Here is a 26,689-nt window from a genome sequence, read left to right on the forward strand (position 1 = left end):
ACTCTGCAGCGTTTGTCTGCTTTTTCCAGTTAAGTAGCTAAGGATTTTCTGATAGCAATGAGGAGGTGAATCTGGAGGCTACAAAAGTGTGTGAAACTTGGTAAATTGTTACCCAAATGTACACATTCTCTTCTTATGGCTGAGCATACGATGCTTCAAAATTTCAGAGTTTAAGGGACAATATTTTCAGTCCTCTTAGGTGTTCCATCATCAGGTTTATTTATTAATGCGTTTAGTGTTAGAATTAACCAATGATGCCCAAAGCACAATAATATCTTAATAACATAAATGCCTTGAGTCAGGGGAAGATCAAAGGGATATGACACAAGACTGGACAATGGTGTTTATGTTGCATGAATAGATTGAATATATTGTGCAAGAGCCTGATTTATTCAAGTGGCAAAGCTATCATTAATTTGAATAGGAACAGCAACAGACCATATAGACCTAATCCGCTGCCCACTGGAATAACTAGTGGGCAGTAGATCAGGCAATAAAGCCCAAATCCTCAGAGGCACCTAACTCCCATTGTTTTCATTGTTTTCAATAGGAGTTAGGTGCCTAAATACCTTTGAGAACCTGGATCTTAGTGAATTACAATGTTTTTAAGGTTAAAATCCCATTGAATACAAAGTCCGGGTTACTTTCTTTCCCATTGGAATGACATCTATTCTCAAATACTTACCCATGAGTGATCGAACAAGGAGGATCGTTATGAGCTTTAAAAATATCAGGCCGGTTCTTCTGATGATGTAAATATGCATAGCTCCATTGAAGTCAATGGAGTGACATCAATTTACAGTAGCAGAGGATCTGGTTGCTAGTTCTAATTAACTCTGAATAATACAATGAATGTTAAGTTATGGAGATAGATGCCAAACAATTATCTTTTCATAACCTAGAATCAAGTCTCGGCAGAAATCAGTATCACAAATCCTGCAGCTACTTCCATGTGAGTTTTTAATAGGTCTGTGCTTTCAGGTTATTTTACATCATGAGAACCAGTGTTACATGTTAATAAATCTCAAGAATTTCCTACTGATCATAACAATACTTGCACTGGTTGACATTAAAACTTCCAGACCCTTGAGATTGTTGGCAGACAAGGTAATGCGATATTTTTTCAGTCGCTGCAAAAGCTCACAGTATTGTATCCTTCAACTCAAATTCTGTCCTCTGCTACAAACACGCGACAGTGACTTCAAAGGTAGAGGTATGCTCAAGAATGAAGGTAGAATTTGGCCATTTACAATGAATGCATTTTTTTCCTTTTTAACCACATGCACTCTGAACCCCCTGCGTAAATATTCATCTTCAAAGAGAAAAATTGGTTCTATTAAAATTGTTTATTAAAATGCAAAATTTTAAGAAAAAACAAATTAGGGTTTGTTTTGTTTTTTTTTTGTTTTTTTTTACATTCTCCAACAACTCTTAATCAGGCAACCCACAGAAAAGCAATAGAAAGCTTTAGCTCTGTTGATTAACCACTTGTTTTATCTTTTATCCACTTGGTGTACTTTGATACTCTGGTGTAGATACCATATTTGCCCTTCAGTGCACACTCTTCCCCCCAGCTGGTTATTCCAGTTAGAAACCAGGTACCTTCTATTTCTGAAGTATGAGGGCCCCCGCTGTCCCCTTCACATGTATCTTTAGCCTCTGAATGGTAACCCGCACAGAACATATTATGTAAGATAGAAAACGTGCTGCTTTTCATGCATGTTGCACGGTCAACAAATGGGACTTTCAGAACCTGTAGGACTGTGGCCACCCTTCCCCGGAACAGCTGGCTCCCCCAGCCACTCACGGTGCCAGTTCCATACTTGAGGAGGCTGTTGGTGAATTCCCTGCTGGCAATGCAAATGGGGGTGACGTAGCTGTTGAACTCCAGCGGGGTCCCAAGCTCTAACAGTGCTATGTCATTCTCATGCTTGTTTTTGCTGGCATTATAGGTGTGATGCGTAAGGATTTTCACCACTTGGCGATACTGCTCGGTACCGTCACTGACTTCCGTGTTGTGTTCACCTGGTGAAAGAAATGTCATGCTGTTTACAATTACAAGCAACCTGTGGGTGACTAAATACACTCTCAGCGTTAGGAACTACATGCAACTGATACGTCTAGTGTCACTAAGGATCAGCTGGGAGCCAAAATGTCATAAGTTCAAATCCCACACTGGGAATTGGCTCAGACCCTTGCTGATAGTGTGCCGCACTACAAGGAGATATTAGATGTGCCGTCTGTTGGATGAGACAAGGTTCACTCTGCCTGCCGCTGTATAATCTCTTTGTTGCTGTGTGTTTGTGCCAATGCAATCTATTAACAGATCTGACTAAGGCCCTGATCCTGCAAAGGGATACATAGGCAAAAACTTGCCAGCTGCAGAACTGAGGCCAAAGTGTGTGATTATTTCCTCAGCTAGGGCCTGATCCTGCCCCCTTTTGAAATTGACTTCATTGGAAGCAGGATCAGTGTCTGCCCTACAAGGAGTAGGAAACCAAATACCAGTGATAGCTCATGAGTAGTTTCCTTATGCTATGTGACAGAGTCCAGTGCTGCAGGAGCAGGTTATGAGCTATGTCCCTTACGGTGCAAATGCAACCCATTGATGAGTGTGTGCTATGGGCTCCCCACTGTGCCAATCCAGGGAGAAGATGAATTGCTACAGTCCCCAAATCCAGAGTCTTGGCTCTTTACTTCAGGCTGCAGCAGTTCATACTTTTAGCTCTAGAGGTGCCTGATGCAATGACCACCCTCTTGAGGTGACAGACCAGGGACAACATGAGCTGCTATGGTTGTCCGAGTTAATGCTCTATAGCTGAGGGCTCTAACAACTCATATCCTTTGCGGAGCAACACAGAGGGGAACCTGCAACACACACACACACCAGTGGGTTACACATACATCAAGTTTAGCTGACTACGTTGAATGATGCATCAGCCCAGAGACAGTGGCTGCCCAGCTAAAGATCCAATAGTACTGTGTTTAAAAAAACAACCAACCAACCAACCCAAACAGTTGAGGCTAACCCTGGCCTCGTAGCCCAAACATTTCCTTTGAAAATAGGGGGTGGTGATCAAAGTTTTGCAGTGTTTGGGATAACAGAAGTTTGGCAATTCTTTGCAGAGTTGTAAGGAGGAGTGTTGTCCTGGGATATTACAAAATCTCTGGAACCAAGAATATTATCTTTTAAAACAGACCCCTTACTAGCAAACAATACTTCAGACCAACAGCAACCTGCAAACATTCTGTATCTTTGCCAGAAGGACCGCAACCCCATAGAGTGAGATGCAGGTAGTTGTTGCCAGCAACTGGAATATTAGGCCCTACAAAGCAAGTAGATACAAAGTCTCTGTTCCAAAGTCAATCTTTCCCAGCTCCGGCAGATCCCCCTCCCGCAGCTTCCTTCACTTTCCTCTGCTGAGGATAAACATCAGCAGCAGGGAGTTTGCTGTTTAGGGCTATTGCAGCTGATTTGGCAGGCTATTGGTATAATAGGGCTATTGCAGCTATTGGCAGGCTATTCCCTTCCTTAAAAGATTTTTCTAGACAAAAAGGGGGAATTTGTCAAGACTTCAGGTGTTTTGAGTCTGCACAGCATTAAGATTTGTCTGGCGGCAGTCAGAGAAGTCCTTTCCCACCCAAAGGAAAGTCTACCTGCCCAAGTAGCTTGCTAACTAGCTCTGCAAGGAAACCAGCAGCAGAATCACTCCCCCCTGCTCTGACCAATATCCTAAATCTGCAGGTAACTAGGATGGGATGGAGGGGAATCCTGAGCCCTGATCAACAGCTTGTCATAAACAACCCGCTTCTCTTTATTTGTGGCCCAAAGTGGGTCAGGCATGTTTTGCCTCTGCCTCAATCTTTCTAGGAGCTTCGCTGCAATCTGCAGGATCTGAGCTGGCCTGTCAAGCGTAGTCACAGTGCTTCTGGTTTTAACGGTGTATTGGCTTCCTGCTGAACGTGCAGAGAGAGCCTGAAGTCCTATCATCAGTTAGCTGTCTGCGTTCATGTGAATGTTATCTGACGAGGGCCACTATGGCAGCTTTGCTCACTACACTGCTCCTGGGCCACGCTCCGTGTGTGTGTGTTTTCAGTGCATTAGGATATGAGAGATAAATGAAGGAGTAGGGATTTCTTTTCAGATGACATTACTAAACTGTAAAAATAAGACACCCATGGGGGAGACTTTGAGGGTTTTTTTTTTCTTATTGGTATTGCCGCATAATTGTTGAGGGACAGGCTAAACATATGCCCTATATGGAAATTGTGGGGGTAATTTTAATGCCTTTATTTTTGTTTGCTAAATATTTCAAGTGGGGGGCGCTATTGTGCTACAACTAAAGCTAGGTGTTTGGCATGGACGGAGGGGCAAGTGCGATATGCATGATGTTTGGCATATATTCCAAAGTCACTGTGAAAACCGGCAACCCCCGATCTTTCCCCCTCTTTCCTTGGTGCCTGTCCATCAAATCTACTCTAGTAAAACCCAGCTGTGCTGCCGAACAATCCTCCTGTATCCCAATCGGAGGGGTGTGAAATTTCTGTGATGAAACTAGAAATCGATGAACTTGCTACAAAATGCAAACCCAGAAACAGACCCATTTCCAAGCGAAAAAAAGGGCCCTTCTAGCGTGAAGCTGTTTCCGCTGTATAAAGAGCGGAAGTTGTGTACTCGCAGTTTAACAGATATGCTCTATCACCCTTGTGAACTTTCATGGAGGCAAAACTGGTTGAAAGTAAATGGTAGAAAATGTGGCACTCAACCTTCTGTAGACCCTGATCCTGTGCAGGCCCAGACGCACCCTGTACTAGTATGGAGTTCGGCTGAAATCAGTCCCAGGGGTCCACCCAGGCCGAATCAAGGGCCAAGAGAGCAAAAGTAAGTAGTGGATCAAAATCCAATAAGTGCCTTGAGCCATTCTCATTGATGGGACTTGTGCTCCCTAGTCTCTTAAGCCTTTTTGACAATCCCACTCTTAATGTCTGAGTTGGTCCAATTTAAGTGACAGTTATAAATATACCCAGATCACCTAACTTTTATTCTGGGTGTGTTGCACGTTTCAATTGAATCTGTTGTTATTGGCGGCTGCTACTAACTAGATTTGTGTCCCATGTGCTCAGCAATTATAATATGAAATACACACTTCATAAACAGCTTGAGGAAACTGACTTGTGCCACACCTGTGAACCATCATCTTTTTACCCTTGCCTTAGTTACGGGGCCCTGCGTTGAATTATCTTCAGATTTCCCACAGGCAACCAATAAAAGCTGGGGGGGGGGGGGAGGGCGATGGGAACAGGGGGTTGAGATCGGAAATAGCATTAGTAAAGATGCAATGAAGTCATTTTGTGGATGTGTCAGTTTTGGCTTCCTGGCGCCTGTCTACACCTCACAGGGACGTTGTTGTGCATGGAAGTTCAGTTCTCTACTTCAGTCCATAGTTTCTACTTTTTACAGAATTTCAGGCTTACAGGATCCATTTCTGCTTCTGCTGATCCCTTAATTAAGTCTCAGATCCGTGTGACGTTTTGGGTGAACCGTTATTTTTATGAAAGCTTAAAGCCTGACAAGAATGGAACCAGAAATGCAGTTTTTAGCCACAGGCGAGACACTAGTTGGTCCATGTATTTGGAGCTGTGTAGCACACTGCCACCGATAGTCCCATATTAGGGAAAGACAGAGATGCTCTTATTAGCAGAGCCCTGCAAATCTGCGGATATCCGCTTTATAGCCACAAACGAGGATATCTGCGGAGCACTTTTGCGGCTCGGATGCGGATCTATTTATAAGGTATTTCACGTTTTGTGTCAGCTAAGGCTTCTGAGGGGAGACTGCTCCTTGTCATATTCTGAGTGGTGGTTTTATGGATTTTTGCTCCACTAAACAGAGACCCATAAACTCCTCCCTTTTAGGTTCTTGTTGTTGGGAGCCATGATCCTGGAGACAATATTAAAGCCACCTGAACTTACCTCTTCTAATTTACTATGGGCCAGATTTTCAGTTGGTGTAAGCTGGTATAGCTCCACTGAAGTCAGTTGACTTTTTAATGGAGCTAAGCCAATTTATACTAGCTAAGGACCTGGCCCTACATCTTTTGTTTTCTACAGTCAGTGGACACCTTTAAAGCCCGCTACATTACAACTCTAGCGGTACCATGGCACAGTTGTCTGGCCTGGAGAGAGGCATCCATGTTCTAATACAGTTTGTATGTACAGCTGGAGTGGGATAACGTGACTATCAGGCTGTAACACAAACCTTGTTCCCTACCTGCCAAAAACCATGTTGTCCCATCAACGTAACAAACCCACCCCCCTGGAACATGGGTGTCAGGCACAGGTCTAGTGGCATAACTAGACTTGTGTGTGGGGTGGATCTTAGGGGAAGCTTTGCCATGATAAACATGTTCATAAACTGGATAGCACCAATTTTATTTAGCATACCTAACTGAATATCCACTAATGCATTCAGACCTCCTTTTGCTTACCTGCCACAACAATAATCTGTGCGCCAGGCACAATGCAGTGCGCTGCTGTTACGATCCATTTTTCATTGACAATAGACCCCCCGCAGAATCCTACTCCATTACTGTTCTGTAAATGAACCTACGGAAAGAGAAATCCAAGCCTTGGGTGCCACACAAACCAGTAATGAAGGGAAATCAAACATCATAGGTATATTAAGGGAGCGGACAAGGGGTGAGGAACAGCCACTGCTAAGTGGTACATGCAAAATTGACACTGAGAAAGCAACTACACACTTTTCCTCATGCAAGAAGGCAATTTCTGATGAGTTCCTGAGTGTCCTTCCTCCCTTCTTGAGGTATTCCTGTCCAGTCCTGCTGGTTTGACCACATTTCACAAGACAACCTTATCAATGGCTAAATACCATCTCCCATTCCTCCTCTGGCTAGGTCATGACAAGGGGAAACCAATCTGACACAACATGAAGTTCAACTCGTAATTCCAGACAGACTCGTGAACAGGTTATATTGGACACTGGTGAGAATAGTGGCAATGGACCAGATCCTCTGCTATATTAAGACACTAAGTGCTGCTCCTGTGGTAGCCAGGGGATACAGGCCTATATGTTTTACATTCCAAAACTTAATTTCAAATTAAATATGCAAATTTACTAGGCACAATTAATTTAGAAGAGGGATTTCCCAACCATGTTCCTTAAATACCACATGATTGCTACTAGATATCAGCTTCCTCCTGTAAGTGTACCTGCTGCCTCTTTAGCTCTGAGAAGCAGAATTTTAAGCATGAGAGATCAATACTCATAACTAAGAGACGCAAGCCTACATACTACAAGAGGTTTGCACCAAACAGGATCTGCTCTGCAATTAAAGATCAATACTTTGTACCTCGCAGCTCTCTGTTAATAAAGCACAGTATCTATTTGTACAGATGAAAGATAAATGCCCCTGTTATTCCAACCATGTTTTATTTTGGCAAGAGAGAACTCTAAGTAATTCAGTTGTAGACTTGAAGGTACCTGGCCACCGGAGGGCAGCTATAGATTGAAAATTACAACACTAACCCAGCTACTTAAATATCAGGCTGCGAAAGTATCAACATAATTTTAAAAAAGTATTTGCTACTGATTTGAGATGCGGCCCAAGCTAATCTCCAGATCCAACTGTTTCCAAGATCTGAGACAGTTTAGATGAAGGTCTGAATTCTGTGTCTTGGGCCCATGTCCATTAGCAATGTCTTAGATTTCAAGTGACGTTAAAGGCCTTCTCTAACATTAATCAGGCTGTTTGTGCCCGTCCACCACAGAACTTGCAGCACCATAAATTCTTGCCCAGAGCTGGTATAGTGGTGCATGTTGTTAGTAGTTCTGGGCTATCTTTTCCCTGTGTCCTTGTCTGTCTCAGGTAGACTGGCCTGGGTGTAGGGTTTTCTGCCTGAAGTTATCCATTGCAGCCACTAGAAGCCTCTCGTTCAGCTGTCAGGAGGGCTGCCTTTCTTGTGCTCTCCAGATATCTTCCTGCATGGGGTGATTTGTTCACTCTTTAGAAACCATTCCTCAACAAGAACTCTGCACAGAAACATGTAGGGGTGGTGGAGAGAAGAGAATATGGACCAGAGAAAGCATGGGGGGGTGGGAAGAGGTGGAGGAGAGAGACAAAGGGGGAGAAAAATAGGTGGATCCAGAAGGTGACTCCACACGTGAGAGTGTGAGGAAGAATGCCCCAAGGTGAATGGAAAGGGGACACAGAAGCGGGAGATAGCTTGGAAAAAACCCAAATGGAGTACTGGGCCACTCAAACACATTGCAGGAGGCAGCAGAGCTTCTGACCATTGCCAACTCTTACACGGTAGCAGGTCTACTAGCTACTTCCCCATATGATGGGGATACAAACTGGAAACGGGGAGGCACCCATGTTTAGGGCAGCAGGAGAGTTGCATGGCTTGGTAAAGGCCTCTCGAGAGTTGGCTAAGCATTGGAATTTGAAGGGGTTTTTCCAGTCCTGTGTGGTTTCCCCTTCACTCTTTTTAAATGTGTATCCTACCGTCGTGTCTCCTATATATGATTTTATGTCACTTGAGATGAATCATTGTATAGTGGTGTATCATCACCATGCAACATATGGAGCCAGAGAACGCAGGGCTTTGAGCATCTCGGGGCTGGTAGTCCGAGCAAGACTGCAAGCTTTGTCATTCCTGGAGACGATGGATCTCTTTTTTCCCCTGATGCACCTAAATGTTGATTTTTGATGTCAATTTTGGGGCCCTGACGTCTGTCAGTTTTGGAGTCCATAGAAGAACCTAGCGTCAACTTGTGTGTGACCATCTATGTTCACATAAACACAACTGTTTTGCTGTCATCCTTAAGATGTAAGGCAAATGGTCACTTCTGCCAGCTGCTGACCTTCTAACTTAACCCCCTTTCGCTTCTTGGCTTCTTCAGCAAAGCTCTCTCTGCCTCTTACTGAGCTCCCTTTTCACTACTCGGCTTCCTAGAAACACCTGCTGAAGAATGTCATTTTCCCTCTGTTTGAGACCAGATTGAAATTCCTCCACTTGATCTGTCTGAGTGAAAATTTTATATCCCAGTTTGTGCAGCATCTATTCATTGGTCTTACAATCCCCATTACCAGCTGTGCTGGGGCTCAAGTTATCAAAAGATTGTCCCTCATACTAATTTTATTAGTTCACTGTTTAACTCTCTCAGCCATCGCTGGATACATCCACCTCATCTAAGCCAGGATAACTGTGGAAGACTTTGAAATAGGTTCCATTTAGTAACAATTTCTTCTGCACCTCTCTTCTGCTGCTCCTCGTTTTTACAACTGCTTACATAGCAGTCGGTGGGTGGAGTTTTATTTGCATTTCCCTGCTCCAGACATCACAATATCTCTGTTTTATTACATCCCTGTTGGTTTGGATGGAGATGGCTGTGATGTCACAATATCCGTTTGTGACTTCAGGTGAGGAATGAGCAAATGGAGTAGACGAGACTCCTTCAAATATATATAGGACCAGTTTTCCTGTTGATGTAAATTATCATAGCTTCATTGAAGCCAGTGGAAGTACACTGACTTACATCCGCTGAGGCTCTGGCCCAATCTGTGTACTCATATAGGTGTTCCATGGTAAGAGAGGGTGAGCAAGGAACATAGCAATTATTTATATGATGCCATATGTGTGCCTGGCACTTGCCAGGCAAAATGAAGTCCCTGACCCAAATCTAAGACCTAATCTTGCAAGTGTTGGCAGACCCTTCTGGAGGCCCCTCAAATCAGTGGGTTTCTGCCTGGGTGCAGAAGTCTGCCCACGTGGGTCCATCTGCAGGATCAGGACCTTTACCTGTAAATTCTGATTCATTCAGTGACAATATCATGAAAAGCAGCCCACAGTTTAGTCTGAAGTATTAAAACCTGGCTCTCTCCTTTCTTCACTGTGAAGTTGTGTCCCAAAATGTCAACATGTCCCCATAAGTTTTGCTTGATCACAGAAGTCTTCCCCTTCGACTGCTTGCAGTGAAGTGCTTGGTGCGCTCATGTACTATTCTGCCAGCAGCCAAATCTGGTTGGATTGTCCCGTTTGGACAAAGATGCAGTCACTCTGTCTCCTAGCATGTTGCCAATATGGCTCTGAACTGGGCAAAGTATGTTGCTACAGCATAGATAATGTACATGGGCCAAAAGACTCTGAGATTTTAAGTGCATCAAAGAACGTATAGGAGAAATGCTGCTGTGTACAAAATGACATGAGAGCAATCAAGTTTAGCAGGATAACAAACAGGAACAGAACATCCAGTACCTGCCAAGGAACTTCACCTTTCCTGCTTTCCACTCCACCGACGACTCGTGTAACTTGCTTAATGATGGGTGTGATTTGAGTGGTATTGTCTGTTGCTTCGTCATGATCATCGGTAGAATTGTACTTCCACTTGTCAAAGGTATTCATGGCCCGGGTGTACTTGCTTTTGGCTTCGGGAGCTGTAATCCTCCCACATGGAAATGGCACTGTGAAAAGAATGTACAGATTCATAAAGCAGCACTTCTGCTGGCCATGCATCATATTAAGTGTTATTACCAATGAAGTGGCAAAACTGGAGATAAATGTTTCACACATCTCACCGGCAGGATGATAAAGGAGCTCTAGGGGAGTGGGCTGATTCAAGTGGTTCATGTTTATGTTTGAATTAATTGATGGTGATGTAAGTAGCTCTAATAGTCAAATAAACACAACAATAAACTCCATCCGAAGGTCAGGAATAGGAGCTCCAAGCGATAAGCCTTTGGTAGTGCAAGCACAAAGCTTTCCCAGGTTTTAGAAATCAATTTTGAGGACTTTAAAAAGGAAAAACCAACTACCCTGTGTGTATGTGCACATGTGGATACGATTAACTCAGGTCTTTATTCAGCATGGTACTGGCATATGCCTAACTTTAGGATCAGAATAGTTCAATTGACCTAAGGGGGTCTACTTGCATGGTTAAAGTTAGGATGTGCTCACGTATCTGGCTGAATAAGGGCCTCACATGGCATAACTCTGCTGTAATGTAAAAAGGCTAATGTAGTGCCCATCTTTAAAAAAGGGAAGAAGGAGGATCCTGGGAACTACAGGCCAGTCAGCCTCACCTCAGTCCCTGGAAAAATCATGGAGCAGGTCCTCAAGGAATCAATTCTGAAGCACTTAGAGGAGAGGAAAGTGATCAGGAACAGTCAGCATGGATTCACCAAGGGCAAGTTATGCCTGACTAATCTAATTGCCTTCTATGATGAGATAACTGGCTCTGTGGATGAAGGGAAAGCAGTGGACGTGTTGTTCCTTGACTTTAGCAAGGCTTTTTTACACGGTCTCTCACAGTATTCTTGCCTGCAAGTTAAAGAAGTACGGACTGGATGAATGCACTATAAAGGTGGGTAGAAAGTTGGCTAGATTGTCGGGCTCAACGGGTAGTGATCAATGGCTCCATGTCTAGTTGGCAGCCGGTATCAAGCGGAGTGCCCCAAGGGTCGGTCCTGGGGCCGGTTTTGTTCAATATCTTCATAAATGATCTGGAGGATGGTGTGGATTGCTCCCTCAGCAAGTTTGCAGATGACACTAAACTGGGAGAAGAGGTAAATATGCTGGAGGGTAGGGATAGGATACAGAGGGACCTAGACAAACTGGAGGATTGGGCCAAAAGAAATCTGATGAAGTTCAACAAGGACAAGTGCAGAGTCCTGCACTTAGGATGGAAAAATCCAATGCACCACTACAGACTAGGGACCGAATGGCTCGGCAGTAGTTCTGCAGAAAAGGACCTAGGGGTTACAGTGGACGAGAAGCTGGATATGAGTCAATAGTGTGCCCTTGTTGCCAAGAAGGCCAATGGCATTTTGGGATGTATAAGTAGGGGCATAGCCAGCAGATCGAGGGATGTGATCGTTCCCCTCTATTCGACATTGGTGAGGCCTCATTTGGAGTACTGTGTCCAGTTTTGGGCCCCACACTACAAGAAGGATGTGAAGAAATTGGAGGGAGTCCAGTGAAGGGCAACAAAAATGATTAGGGGACTGGAACACATGAGTTATGAGGAGAGGCTGAGGGAACTAGGATTGTTTAGTCTGCGGAAGAGAAGAATGAGGGGGGATTTGATAGCTGCTTTCAGCTACCTGAAAGGGGGTTCCAAAGAGGATGGATCTAGACTGTTCTCAGTGGTAGCTGATGACAGAACAAGGAGTAATGGTCTCAAGTTGCAGTGGGGGGGGGGTTAGGTTGGATATTAGGAAAAACTTTTTCACTAGGAGGGTGGTGAAACACTGGAATGCGTTACCTAGGGAGGTGGTGGAATCTCCTTCCTTAGATATTTTTAAGGTCAGGCTTGACAAAGCCCTGGCTGAGATGATTTAGTTGGGGATTGGTCCTGCTTTGAGCAGGGGGTTGGACTAGATGACCTCCTGAGGTCCCTTCCAACCCTGATTATTCTATGATTCTATGTACAGCCTAAGTCCTTGCCACCTAACCAGCAGTTTTAGTAAGAGACTTCTAGGGGCTTGGAGTTGTGTTGCATGGAAAGGATGTCACAGGATGGGATCAGAAATGAGAGGTTCAGGGTGTGTGAGTGCGGGGGGGGGGGGGGGCTCCAGGCTGGGGCTAAGAGTTTCAGACTGCAGGGGGGAGCAGGTGGCTCTGGGCTGGGGCAGGGGGTTGGGGTGTGGGGTGTGTGTGAGGGGTTTGGGCTGGGGGTGCAGACTCGGGTGGTGCTGGGGATGAGGAGTTTGGGTGTCAGAGGGTTCTCGGGGCTGGGGCCAAGGGGTTTGGAGGGCAGTAGGGGGATCAGGGCTGGGGTAGGGGGTTGGCGCGCTGGGGGTGAGGGCTCTAAGGTGGGGCTGGGGATGAGGGGTTTAGGATGCAGAAGGGGGCTCTGGTATTGAGGGGTTTGGAGGGCAGGCGGGGGATCAGGGTTGGGGTCAGGGGTGAAGGCGCCAGGAGGCACTTATCTCAAGCAGCTCCCGGAAGCAGCGGCATGTCCCTCCTCTGGCTCCTATGTGGAGGCACAGCCAGGCAGCTCTGTGAGCTGCCCTAGTCCCCAGGCACCACCCCCTCAGCTCTCACTGGCTGTGGTTCCTGGCCAATGGGAGCTGTGGAGCTGGTGCTTGGGGCGTGGGCAGCGTACAGAGCCGCTTGGCTGCCCCTACACATAGAAGCCGGAGGGGGGACATGTTGCTGCTTCCGGGAATCACGCAGAACCACAGCAGGCAGGGAGCCTGCCTTAGCCACGCTGCACTGCCGACCGGACTTTTAACGGCCCGGTCAGCGGTGTTGACCAGAGCCGCCAGGGTCCTTTTTCAACCGGCTGTTTCGGTCGAAAATCGGACACCTGACAACCCTATCCCCTGCCTGCTATGAAGCTTTCCAATGAACCCCGCCTCACAGTCCAAGACTGTGGACCATACTGTGAATGGGAAGCCTACAAGCATTTCACTTACACCACCGACCCATGGTGGTGGCCACATGCAATCATGCTTCCCAGAGATCGCCACTCTGATTCCTCTGTGTCTAGCTGGTTCTGCCTGCTCCCCCTTCCAACCCAGTCATTCCTGGAGCAATGGCAGCTTATACTCTTAACCTGGCTTACTAGCTAACTGCTAGGAGTCCTGACACCCAGCAATTGTTGCTGCCAGAGAGATGGTGGGGAATCTCGAATAGGAGGGGACATGCCTAGGGGACAATCTCTCTCTGGAGATGATCTCCACATTCTGAATAATTTTGAGAGCCTTAGTAGATGCGGGGGAGGGAGATTAATTGTGCCCTATAGTGCCAGATCCCTTCAAACCAGCTGACATTGGACTCTGGTTCTACTCAGTAAAGCAGTCATGGAAATGTGACATTTCTTACCCAACAGATCTGCCCCTTGTTTGTGTCAATCAAACCTGGTTACTTTTGTGACTAAAGTAATTGCTTACTACTTCTCGCTCCTGTTTGCGCTTCACTGTTCCTGTCTTCCACTCTACCAAACAACTCACATAATTCCCAGTTACAGGTTCTATTCCATCTTTTGCATCAGAGTCAGAATTCTTTTAGCAAAGTTCCTATCAGCTGTACCTGTGCAAATCAGCTTGAAAACAATAGGGCCACAGGGAAATGGCTGATTTTGTTCCGCAAAACCTCTATCACTAATAGTGATGCACAAGAAGAAGCTGCTTATTTTCTGTGGTGTTCAGCTTGCTTCCCAAAATGATGGCTGTACTTGTGCCTGAGAGATTCATGGTAGGCACGTTGCAATAAATCAAACATATAAAAAGGTATCAGAGAGTTTGGGAAAGCCGACGGGAGGGTTCAGAACATCAGAATTAGAAACCAAGAAAATCAACTCTCCTGTTGCACATTTATAGACAGAGATTTCTCCCACTGTGCTTGCTTATTATAACTGACATTTCTATAGCAACTAACTACAGTGCAATATAAATATAGCATGTGTCTGAGCTAGAACAGCATGGAAATTATACATGTATAGGTAAATATTTTACAATCGATGAAGGTGAGAAGACTATTAAAAAGCTGTTGATGGATTAGTAAATGCATTTTAGAGTTTTTAAAAACAAGTTTCCATTTCTAAGTACTTTAAATGCAGACCGTTAACTGTTATTTTTAAGAGCCACATCTCACTTACTTTATATGAGATCATATCTTTTATTGGATCAATTTCTCTTGGTGAAAGAGACAAGCTTTGGAGCCACATAGAGCTCTTCTTCAGCTCTGTGTAGCTGGAAAGTTTGTCTCTTTCACCAAGAGAAATTGATCCAATAAAAGATATGACCTCACACAGCTTGTCTCTCGAATATCCTGTGCCCAACATAACTGCAACCACATTGCAGACAGAGTTAACGGTTCTTTTCTATGACCACTTACTTCTCACTTACTTTATATGCACAGCTAGTAATATATCAAACTGGGGACACGTAACAAGATAAAGTTGTTTCATTATTTTTTTTAAAGTAAAGCTTCCTTCTAAAGTTGCAACCATGAAAATCCATGTATTTCCTTTTAAAGATTTTTTTTTTACCTCCTAAACAATAGATTTAGGCTGCATATTTTAGCATCAACTGCATGTCTTTTTCTTACTACCAAGTGGTGGAATAGAAATAGCACCCAAAAGCAGCACCAGCTTAGCATGTCTCCAGTGAAGACTTCTCAAATAACTTGTAGGACAACCTCCCCTGATGTTCAAAGATGGGATCTAGCCCTGTTCTGTACCATCTGTAGGCTGTAGCCCATTCTGACTGGATGTAGACTTTCTCCATCCTGTCTACTGTAATCAAAAAGCCCACAGCATCCCAAATATGAAGAATGTGGGTTCAACAGTATAATAGCTCTTGCTTGCAAGAACTCATATGACATGCATGCCTGTGGGCATGAGAGAAGCTGGGCACATGGCTAGAAAGTTGGGGGGCTCCATTTAGAATGTTGTAAGGGGGTCATACTGGTCCATTGACAGGAAAAGTAGACATGACCTATAGATGGGTCTCTGGCCACCTGAAACAAACACTGATCCCAATGTCTACTCTTAAGCATCCCATTCCTGCTCTGCAGAATGGTGGACTTAGTGTGGCCCTATTTTTTCTATGTCTTGTTTGGGGAAGGAGTTTATGCCACCAGCTGCACGTGTGGCCCTTATCTGCAACAAAATGTCCACGGTTATTGCTAACCAGCTACACTACACATTTCATAACATGCTTTATGAAACAACCAGGCTGGGAGTTCCAAAGCCACCAAGGGGATTTAGATGCATTAATTTCAATGACACTCTGTGCCTAAATGCTCTAAGAAGCTTTTGAAATCTCATCCCAAATCTTTAAATCATTTTAGAACTTGACCTGCAGGGTCACAGGATTTTCCATCTCCATTCAGTTTATAGCCAGGTGCACAGGAGCAAACAACTTTGTGGGGTGGGTCATTGTTGCAAAAATGCTTGCATCCTCCATTCTTAGTAGCACAGGTTGAATCTGAAAGAAATTAAACCAAACCCTTAAGACACTTTAAAAGTGCAATAAATGCAAAGCATGTCACTGAGCTGTTTACTTAGGGCCTAGCCCAGAAGTAATGGGTGGTTAACACTTCTCAAGATCAGGCCTTTAGACACCAGCATATAAACAACCCAAACTGTTGCATGGCAGAAGCAAATTTGCATCTTCCCTTCTTCCAATGAAAGCACTGATCAGGATGTGGTATAGACAGAAATTTGTGCCTGTTGTGTGTTAAAGGAACCGGAGTTAAAAAACCCATTTAATCTGAAAGCATGGCTAAATCCCTTCATCTTCCTTGAAAACCTCAACCATTGTATCTAACTCATGCACTTCTCCAAGGAATACATGTACAGCTTATGTGAGACCAAGAGGTTAAAGCATGGGCAGTCAATTATTTTTTGTCAAGGTCCAAATTTCTTGGCCAAGGTATAGTCAAGGTCCAGACTCCAGAGAAAATAATAATAGTAATTAATAAGTAAATAAAATATTTCAGGGTCAGTTCAATAACATCTGGCAGTCTGGATGTGGCCGGCGGTCCGCCTATTGACGACCCTGGGTTAAAGCCAATCTCCTCAAAACGGCAAATATCTGAGCTTGAACTGGATGAAACTGGTTGGAAAATGTATTGTGGAAAGTCATGGTGAAGTGGTAGCATCTGTGGGTCCCCTCATTTCTCTCTCTGCTGGAGAATGTTTTGGCTGGTGGACTTGGTTCTCATTGCCGATCCACTGGACCTGCGGCCTGCCCTGCACCTCCTAGCCAGCTATCAAGGAGACTGGTTTCAGAGATCTGCTTTGCAGTATGGAGAGGGAGCAGAGTCCACTAGGGCAGCCTCCTTCTGACAAACAATGACTTCAGAGAGAATGAGGCCACGCAGCATTTTGAAGCTCTCAGGGACTTGGCAGCTCCACTTGGAAGGGTTTGTACAAATATTTGGCTACAGGTCACGTGGCTTCCCCACCATGCTCCTCCTCCCCCTTTCTTCAGTTTGGATTCAGGTGACCAGATGCCAGGTCAAAGTGTGCAGTGTAAACCTTGGGCTAGAACTCTGATTTCAGATTGGCTTGAACCCAGAAACTCAAAGCAAACGTCAGTTTAAACGGCCAGGTTTTGCATCATAACTGAAGTAAAACCACGGATTACCCTTGACGCAAAGCCTGAATCCTCCCTGACGGACACACAAAGCTCACAAGCCTGAGCCCAGCTTTCGGTGAAACTAATCTGGGAGGTTATAGTGGAACCTTGTGTAATGCTGATGCCTCTGGGTGGGTCCTTGGCAGTATATCTCGTTGCACGCACCTCTGCTGTCTAAGCAAAAAGAGTCAGCCCCCAGCTTCAGCCTCTGCCACTGACCCCACACTAGGTGGTGGTCTGGATAGGAAATTGAACTAGGAAGCGTCTGGGACACACTTCCTCAGCCAGGAGGAGTCTTTGTAGGACATGACAACTTGAGGTGACGTTCTGTTTCCCCTCAAGTGGAGGCTTGGCCAAGTGCAGATGGATGAGCCTGCTACAGAGGTAGCCAAGAGAGTTGAGTCTTTTAGCTCAAGCAGTATAGGCTCATGCATGAAGATCCAGAGGTTCCCAGGTTCGATCCCCACTGCTGATGACCAACCCAGGGGCATTCCCGTTACACTCATATTTTGTTGTGAACATTTTTGATGCACGCTCCCCTTTGCTTTTCTCTTTCTTTCTGGAATCTCATCCTCCAGGTGTCGAAAGTTACAAGTCAATAGACTTGCTTTTAATTCTCAGTGAGTTTTCAAATAACTTCACAGTAGATTAACTTTCCTCCCACTCCTCAAGGACACATCCATTCCTGTCGTCATGCTTACGTGATTGTTTACTATTTTTACAAAGTCACTTCATTTCAATTGCTATTTTAGTCCCAGTCTCCCATCCACCAGAAGACTGCAGTGGCTTGAGACCATTTTATATTTGCTGCAAATTTAAAACACTCTTCCAGACCCGCACCTCTTCCCTGCCAGAGTAAAAACACAAGTAGAAACAGAATCTCTTCTTGGTGCTCGTTCATTACGCTGGCTATACTAGATCAGAGGATGGACAGGAACAATGAGACAGTGAGATCCTAGCTCTTTAAACCATTAGTGGTTCTATTTTCATAATCTCCTGAGCCCTTCAGGAAAGTATTTGCATTTTGTTGGTCTTTGGAATCATATTGTGTGTGTGTAGTTGATCATTGCTCATTTCAATGTGTTGAGAGCTCATTGTTAAAAAGGGCCCTGTGGGCTGTGCATGAACCAGTTGGGCAATACTCAACCCACCAGCATGGTAGCTCTGATCCTGCTCCCGCTGAAGTCAATGGGAAAACTCTAATTTGATTTCTGTGGGTTTTGAATCAGGCCCCATTCCTTTCTATCTCCCCAGAAAGTTGAATGGAACCATGGGGTGAAATCCTGGCCTCATTAAAGTCAATGGAAAAAATATTGTATTCTCTTCATTAGGCTCAGGATTTCACCTGTGGTGTTAAATAGCCCTGACTAATATAATCCATACAGGAAGGGCTTGTAATAGGGAGAGAAAGGAGGTTCCTGATTAAATATTTGCATTGGGAGACATGACATTACTGAGCAGGCTGTGAATCTGATTCTCATTTATAGTATGTGATGGCTGCTACCTTGGCTAACACCAAGGTTGAAACCAGGGGACACCATAGCAAGAAGTAGAAGTTGCTTTAGCATGAGCTAAATAATCAGTCCTTACTAGCTGGGGTTGGGAGGGTAGCATCTCCTCTGTGGATTGGGCCCCGAAGGAGAGACCTGTAACACACTCACCAATGGGTTACACCTGCGTGTTGCGTGGTCACTTACAGCAGTGCAAAGTGGGTATAAAAACCAGCCAATCAGAATGGAAGTTATTCACATCCATTTTGCCCAGGTCTAAGTGACTATGTATGGTGCAGGGCAGCAGAGAATCTGGCCCCTTGGTACATACCTAGCTCACAGTTCCTTCCTTCGTACCCTGCCAGACACCAACACACATAGGAACCGACGTCATCTGCGCAACGGGCTCCATTTTTACACGGATTTGGATTACACTGGTCTCCATCTTGGAAATGAAAACAAGATCAATTAATTAGCAGACAAGGGTATTCATCACCTTTGCTACTCAACAATGAGTGTTTCCCCCACCCTACCAGGCTCAGGATAAAGAATGTTAAGTTAAGCTTGGACCTGAAAACTTCTTTTTAAGGGAAAATTTAGATTCTGGAAAACAATTGCATAACAAATTGACAGAGCAGCAATCCCGTGGTGACCTCTGCGGCTGCATTATGCACAAAGGCCTGATTTTGGCATCAAACCTAACCTCACTATAGTCTTTTGGTGTGTTAATTCCCCTGACTTCAGTTGTTCTCTGTCGGTTCTCACTAGTGTGAGATCAGTCTGGTCCTATTTCTGATCGAGCTTAGAAAGTTGGAGTTAGGAGGTGGATTTCCTTGAGAACATGCAGAGCCAGCTGTCTCCAAATTAGGTTTTTGTTTTTTTAAAGTTCTCATCCTTCCTTGAAGAAGACTGTGGTGGGCCCACCTGGTTTTGAGCCTTTACTGTAAGACCCTGAACTTTAGGGCTCAAGCTTTTCTCCATAACTGTGAGGGCTAGAAACAGACTTCTTAAAACAAATGAAAGCTGAGATTCTCATGTTTTCCTGATGACAGGTTTCAGAGTAGCAGCCATGTTAGTCTGTATCCGCAAAAAGAAAAGGATGACTTGTGGCACCTTAGAGACTAACAAATTTATTTGAGCATAAGCTTTCATGAGCTACATCTGATGAAGTGAGCTGTAGCTCACGAAAGCTTATGCTCAAATAAATTTGTTAGTCTCTAAGGTGCCACAAGTCCTCCTTTTCTTTTCATGTATTCCTGTGAATCCAGGAGCTGGGGCTCTAAGGAAAACACCGATTATCAGAAAATTTGCAATAAACTCCCAGGGACTTGGCAACTAACTGGATCAGTGATGCTGAATCTTAAGGAAATAAACTCTTAAAAGACAGAGCAAAGCCAAAAGGGAAGGGGAAGTGAAGAGTGCCCTGACACATTCATGTTACACCAGCAAATTCACCTGTTAATGCTTTTTTTTTTATCCTCTCTCTCCTTTCCCCTTGTTCCAATGCAAACACGGGGCAAAATATAACAAATTACAGAATGACCAGCTTGCAGGCCAGGGACTGGATTTTTTTGTCTCTCAGTGGAGCCCCTTATACTGCTGCAAGTCAGTATAAAACTCTACCTCAACAACATGGTAGAGTTTTGCACCCACTTGCCACTTACACCAGTGCAGACACAAAGCACAGGGCAGCAGAGAATTAGGACTCAAATCTTGGAAACTGTCAAAAGGTTGCTTGTGTGGTGCAGAAGATGGCCTCTTATGGCCACATTCACCGCTGTGCAGAGAGTTAGGCCTATGCATCACTTAAGCTCTCAAATAGGGTTTAAGTGGTGCATAGGTCTAGAGTTTCTGCACGGGCGTGAATGTCATCCACGCAGCACGGAGACTGGTACGAGCAGCTCGTGAGCTAAACAAGTAAAACACGCACACTGATAAAAGGACAAGATAAGATTTTTTTTTTTTTTGGCAGGGGTCATTAGTTTCAACCATAGAAAAACAAAATACAGTATCTCAGTTTCATGACGACTGTTTTTTCAGGGGACAATTTTAAAATGCAAATGTAACTATTTTATTGAATAGTCTGGACCGACTCATGTGAACTGTTCTGTGTGTTCAGCCAATCTACGAAGCACTTCATTTGCTGAAACATCCTTAGTTTCATATATTTAGTGTTCATTGAATGTTTTTTTGTGGGTGTGGGGGGTAGTTGAGGTTAGGGACCAAGGAGTGAAGAGACAGATTGTAAGTGTGAAGCAGAGTTGGACAGGAGATGCAAAACAACTGTTTGTGAGCATTGGTTTGAATTCCAAACAGCTATCTGCTTTGGTCACATTTATAGCTCTCTTTAATACACTGTTTCCAAGCAAACATGATGTGCTCACACACATGTTTACAGAGGGGCCATTCATAGGAAGAGCCATATTTGCATGCAAACAGGGCATTTGCTACTGGCCATTTGTTCTCAGACCTTAACGTTTCATTTTTCCATAGGAGCTGAAACATTCTACATGGTTTACATGACCAATCACACATGACAAACAGCAAGTGGTCTGTGGGAACTCATACAGTGAAACTTGTTCACCCAAGCTGATTGAACAAATGCAATAATGAATAAACTGGTAAAAACCAATGCTGTGAATTATCTACAACCAGAACAGGGAAAAGGACTAAACTGGAGGGATATATTATTCATTATGCATAACTTTGACTAGCTCTACTGTAGAACATATTCCATTAAACGGGAAATATTCTTTCAATTAATACCTGTACCTCCCATTACTTATAGGCAACTACTGAAAGGTGAATACAGGATGACCTTATGGTTTTTATGTATGAATGTGGAGGAAGCAAATCTCTTACCAATATACCCTTTCCAAAACTCCATCTGCAAAACAAACAGACAATAACATGAATAATTTCTCTTGAAATTTAATTTGAAAATTAAATTACAGAACTAGCATGAAGTAAAGCCCCCCAAACTTTAGGTAAAGGATCCAAATAGAAAGTTTTTAGGGTTAAAATCCTTTTCACGAAGTGGGTCAGCACAGACATAAGTGCTTATGTGAGACTCGCATGAGCATAGGTGCTATGCTGGTCCATTGCACCCTTTGGGGAAAAGAGGCTTTTTCATAGAATCATCGAATATCAGGGTTGGAAGGGACCTCAGGAGGTCATCTAGTCTAACCCCCTGCTCAAAGCAGGACCAATCCCCAATTAAATCATCCCAGCCAGGGCTTTGTCAAGCTTGACCTTAAAAACCTCTAAGGAAGGAGATTCCATCACCTGCCTAGGTAACGCATTCCAGTGCTTCACCACCCTCCTAGTGAAAAAGTTTTTCCTAATATCCAACCTAAATCTCCCCCACTGCAACTTGAGACCATTACTCCTCATTCTGTCATCTGCTACCACTGAGAACAGCCTAGATCCATCCTCTTTGGAACCCCCTTTCAGGTAGTTGAAAGCAGCTATCAAATCCCCCCTCATTCTTCTCTTCCACAGACTAAATAATCCCAGTTCCCTGAGAATCTCTGGATTAAGTTTAGAAGTGTGAGCAACAAGGGTGATATCGTGGTGGGAGTCTGCTGTAGGCCACCAGAGCAGGGGGCTGAGTTGGACGAGGCTTTCTTCAGGCAACTAACAGAAGTTACTAGATCACAGGCCCTGGTTCTCATGGAGGACTTCAATCGCCCCGATATCTGCTGGGAGAGCAATACAGCAGTGCATAGACAATTGCACTGCACATGCAATTTCCATGATTGTCTCCCTCCCGTCTCTCCCCCAGTGAGTTCATAATGGTGGGTCTGGTGTCATTCTGCCATGACGACACTCACTGTTTTTTCCGTGTTTTCGAAGACTTCTCGCGCTTCTTCAAAACTGCATTTTTCTTCCTTACATTCTCTCTCGAGGTTCCCTGGAACAAACTCTTCCAGTCTATTTGAATTATATCTCTTCTGCCTCCGCAAAATTGAGCTTGCTTGTTCATTTTTGATAAAAACTGCAATTAAAAAAACCCCATAGACCATAGTTACAGAGGGCACATTCCCCTCAATGTTTTAACTGTCATGTTTAAGTGCTGTGTTCTCAAACACCATGTTTTCCGCTCCTGTGTTTTCACCACCTAGGCACCATGGCTATGAGCGTATTGCACAAGCATAGTAAAATTCTAGTATACCTTATTCTGGAGGGTACCTGTATACACATAACTGTGTCCACACTAGAAGCTGTAATCCTATGACTATATCAATAAAAAAACCCACACCCATAACCAAAATAGTTATGCTGGTACAAAACCTTTGTGTAGACCAAGCCTGAAAATGCTTGTTGAGTTTAATTTTACCCCAGTGCAGAGGCTAAAGGCTTAAGTGAGAGGTAAGTACTGCACAAGATTTATGCAGGCCCCCTGCAGAGGGGTGAATTTTGTCCTAGAAGAAAATCAAAAGGAGAGGATTACTATTTGTTTTCACTTTTAAAACATTGTTTACATTTTTTCCAGAACTAACACAGCTTAAAATTATTGTTCTATTTACTCTTTGCTGAACCAGATCCCAATAACTCATCCTGTGGGGCTACCCTATGGCAGATAAATTCCCCATTGAAGACTTTATTAATGGCAGCCTCGTGTGGGCAATATTTTATCAAAGTTTCAATGTTCCTGACTAATTTCTCCAATGTTCTAGGAACCAGTGAGCTTTGTTTCACCTCACACCGCAAGCACTGTTCTGAGTGTGAGCAGATCTGCTTATTAAAACAGAGAAACTTCTTGGTCACCTACTTTACAGCCAGATTTTCAAGGCCCTTTCTTATGACTAGCAGGCTTACAGTGAAAGCCTCTCAATCAAAGCCTCTCATGGTCACTAGATGGCGCTGTCAGTTCTGCTTGGGGTTAAAGTTGGTCATTATGTTTGTGAAAGAGTATTATGTAGCTTCTTGTTCATATAAGGTTTATACTATAACAAATTTCCGAGTGAATGGGAGTAAATTCCATTGGCCACTTGAGAGTTGGTGACAGAGAGAAGGGATAGCTCAGGGGTTTGAGCATTGGCCTGCTAAACCCAGGGTTGTGAATTCAATCCTTGAGGAGGCCATTTAGGGATCGGGGGCAAAAATAGGGGATTGGTCCTGCTTTCAGCAAGGGGTTGGACTAGATGATCTCCTGTGGTCCCTTCCAACCCTGATATTCTATGACTAGAAAGGGAACTTGTGAGGACTAGTAACTGCCAGACAGAATCTCTGTTTGCTTTTAGAAGGCTAGTTTCTGCTCTCACTTAGTGCCTAATTAAATGCCCCTTGAAGTCATCTGAGAAACTCGCACTGACTTCAATAAAGCCCTTACTCCAGATTTATACTTTGACCCCATTTGAGTTCATTGGAATTACCATTCTGCACTTACCCTCTGTAACTGAAGGCAGGAATTTGTGGAACTCTATCTGCAAGTGATTATTCTGACTGCCAACTGTTTTTATAACAGTTTAAACGACTGCAAAACAAGTCTACCATTCTGTATTCCTTGTGCTGACACTTGCTTTCAATTAGCAAAGGCAACAATGGTGCCGTGAGAATTAAAAGCTTGATCTTAATAGAACTACTTTGCCCGAAGTCTTAATGGAGTAAAACATTATATTTCCCGGAAAGCAGGTCTGGTAGAGACTTGTGACTATTAATAAAAATTGTCCAATGGCAATAGTTTGGTTTGTGTTTGGGGGAGGGATCAAAACTTGATTTCCTTTCTCTTCCTTGAAGTTTTGACCATTGACCAGTTCACACTTAAAATGCAAAGGCGATCACTGTCAACAGATCACCTGTAGCAGCATCCATATGAGTAAAGATGGTTCTACCACCTTACCCTTTGAAAACAATCTGCCTCTTTTAGTGGTGAATGTGCTTTTGGGGCCTGCCATTTTGCATTTGACCTGTGCAAAGGGTCCAGTCCAGTGCAGTCCAAGACATGTTCAGCTCCATGGGCTCAGAGACAAAACTGATAGTCTGAGCTGCCTTTCACCCTGCTTGCTTTAGCAACTCTGCTGCCTTTTTCCACAATTAGTCTCCAGACTAATTACACAAAAACTAGAACATCAGTTGCAACCTTTTCACTTTATATCTCTTCTTGGACACTTCTAGCCAATAGGAATACAGCAGGCACCTGTTCCAATTAACCTACGTGCACCAGATATAGATGACAGGATTTCAGAGGGGTAGCCGTGTTAGTCTGTATCAGCAAAAACAACGAGGAATCCTTGTGGCACCTTAGAGACAAACACATTTATTTGGGCATAAGCTTTCGTGGGCTAAAATATTGGGTTCTAGCCCACGAAAGCTTATGCCCAGATAAATGTGTTCGTCTCTAAGGTGCCACAAGGACTCCTCGTTGTTTTTGCAGCGCTAGATGGTAACTCTTCAGCTGCCTCATTAAAATATAATGCAAAGCACTCCTCTAACTCCAGTTACTGCCATTCTGCCATTCCAGTTAATGCAGTCATGTACTGATGCTGCAGAGTGCTTTAAAAACAAACCAAAACAACACCCTGGACAAAAGGCCCACTTGGGGAACGGGCACTTTATTCCATCCCCAGGGACGCCTCTGGCTGGAAGCAACTGCCAGTAGCTAAGTAGGTGAATCTGAGAGTCAATGGAGAGACAGGTTTCAGAGTAACAGCCGTGTTAGTCTGTATTCGCAAAAAGAAAAGGAGTACTTGTGGCACCTTAGAGACAGTTTAAATACACTTTCTCGGTGTCTGGGTCTATGAGTTTCCAGTATCCAAGTCTAACACAGAATTCTGTGGTAGGCACGTCTCACGGGGCATGGGAAGAATATTTTGCCACCGTTTGCTTTCAAGAAGTATCGCAATACTGTGCTTTAGGCTCTCAGCTCTAATCAGTGAGTAAGCACACTAGAAAGAATATTTTATCTTCCAGCTAGGACAGGCTGTCTGGTTTGAAGTGAAATAACAATATAGTACTCTGCACCGATATATAGTCCCTTCCACCCCCCACAACACAGCACAAACATGGATACAACCTCATAATCCCACCTGAGGGGGCGTGGTATCCTTCCTATGTAGGACTGGGTCCTGCTTCCACTGAGGTAAATGGTAAAACTGCCTTTGATTCCCTTCATGCAGGATCATGCCCCTGGACATGAGGAAAGCTAGGCAACAAATGGTGTGATAGCTGGTGTATCAGCCTCATTTCTATGAGAAATGTCTGCTCTTTGGCCAAACTGTTCTCTTGCACGCTCATGAGCTTAGTTTAAAATACTGCATTTGAATTCAGCCCGAATTTGGCATTTAAACAATCTTCACAGTAGCAAATCCAAGGACCATGTCATGTATTTATTGGTCGGTCTACTGGACAATTTGTTCTGGGATTCCAATACACAGTAAAAGACACAGACGCTAACTTGTAAATATTTTTTCCTCCTATTGTTTTATTTGTATTAAAATGGCTGAATCTAGAGCAAGTCCTTGACATGAATAGTTATAAAACAAGTATCAGAAAAGTCCCATTCTTTAAATAAAAAGCAGCAAAGCAGTTAATCTTATCACCATAAAACCCCTATTTTTTTTTATTCTTAAGAGCAAACATATTTTTAAACAGAGAACTTGTAAAATTCAGCAGTCTTACTATGTGAACTTTGTTGCTGGTAAATGATTTATTCCTTATCAGAGGACAGAAACGTAATCCGATCTATGAGAGCAACTAAAAAGCAGAGGACTTGCTAGGTTTAAAATGAACCAACCTGTACATTCGGCACTGAGAAGAGATCCCAAAAGACCAGTTATGATCATGAGAGAGGTTTTTGCCATTTTCGTGTACCAAGCAATCCTTTCGCTAATGAATTGTGCAAGTATAGAGAAGCTGGAGCAATAGTTCCAAAGTACAGGCTCTTGTTTGCTTACTTCGGGTAACCCTTTAATTTAAGGTCCCCAAATGTTCATTTGACGAGGATTCTCTGAAATGGTAGCTTGGATGTGAAAGGAGGAGCAACCACCCCAACTTTGCATAGGATAAACCTATTGCATAGTTTCAAACCCCAAGAAATATCGTGGGCCGGGTTAGGTGGGTTTATATTTGCTGTTGCCCATGTAA

General features: G+C 43.9%; 1 protein-coding gene across 1 annotated transcript; it reads right to left on the reverse strand.

Annotated features, from left to right (window-relative positions):
- Positions 1-26,422, reverse strand: F9 (coagulation factor IX). The gene is made up of 8 exons (XM_073358856.1): positions 26,340-26,422; positions 22,435-22,598; positions 21,464-21,488; positions 18,933-19,046; positions 15,828-15,956; positions 10,279-10,484; positions 6,489-6,606; positions 1-2,025 (listed from the first exon to the last, which is right to left on the reverse strand). Exons 1-8 carry the CDS (start codon positions 26,404-26,406, stop codon positions 1,481-1,483), a joined length of 1,368 nt encoding a protein of 455 aa, XP_073214957.1. The 5' UTR covers positions 26,407-26,422; the 3' UTR covers positions 1-1,480.
- Positions 26,423-26,689: the final 267 nt, after the last annotated feature.

Source organism: Lepidochelys kempii, chromosome 9 (assembly GCF_965140265.1).
Source record: "Lepidochelys kempii isolate rLepKem1 chromosome 9, rLepKem1.hap2, whole genome shotgun sequence".
Lineage (NCBI taxonomy): Eukaryota > Metazoa > Chordata > Testudines > Cheloniidae > Lepidochelys > Lepidochelys kempii.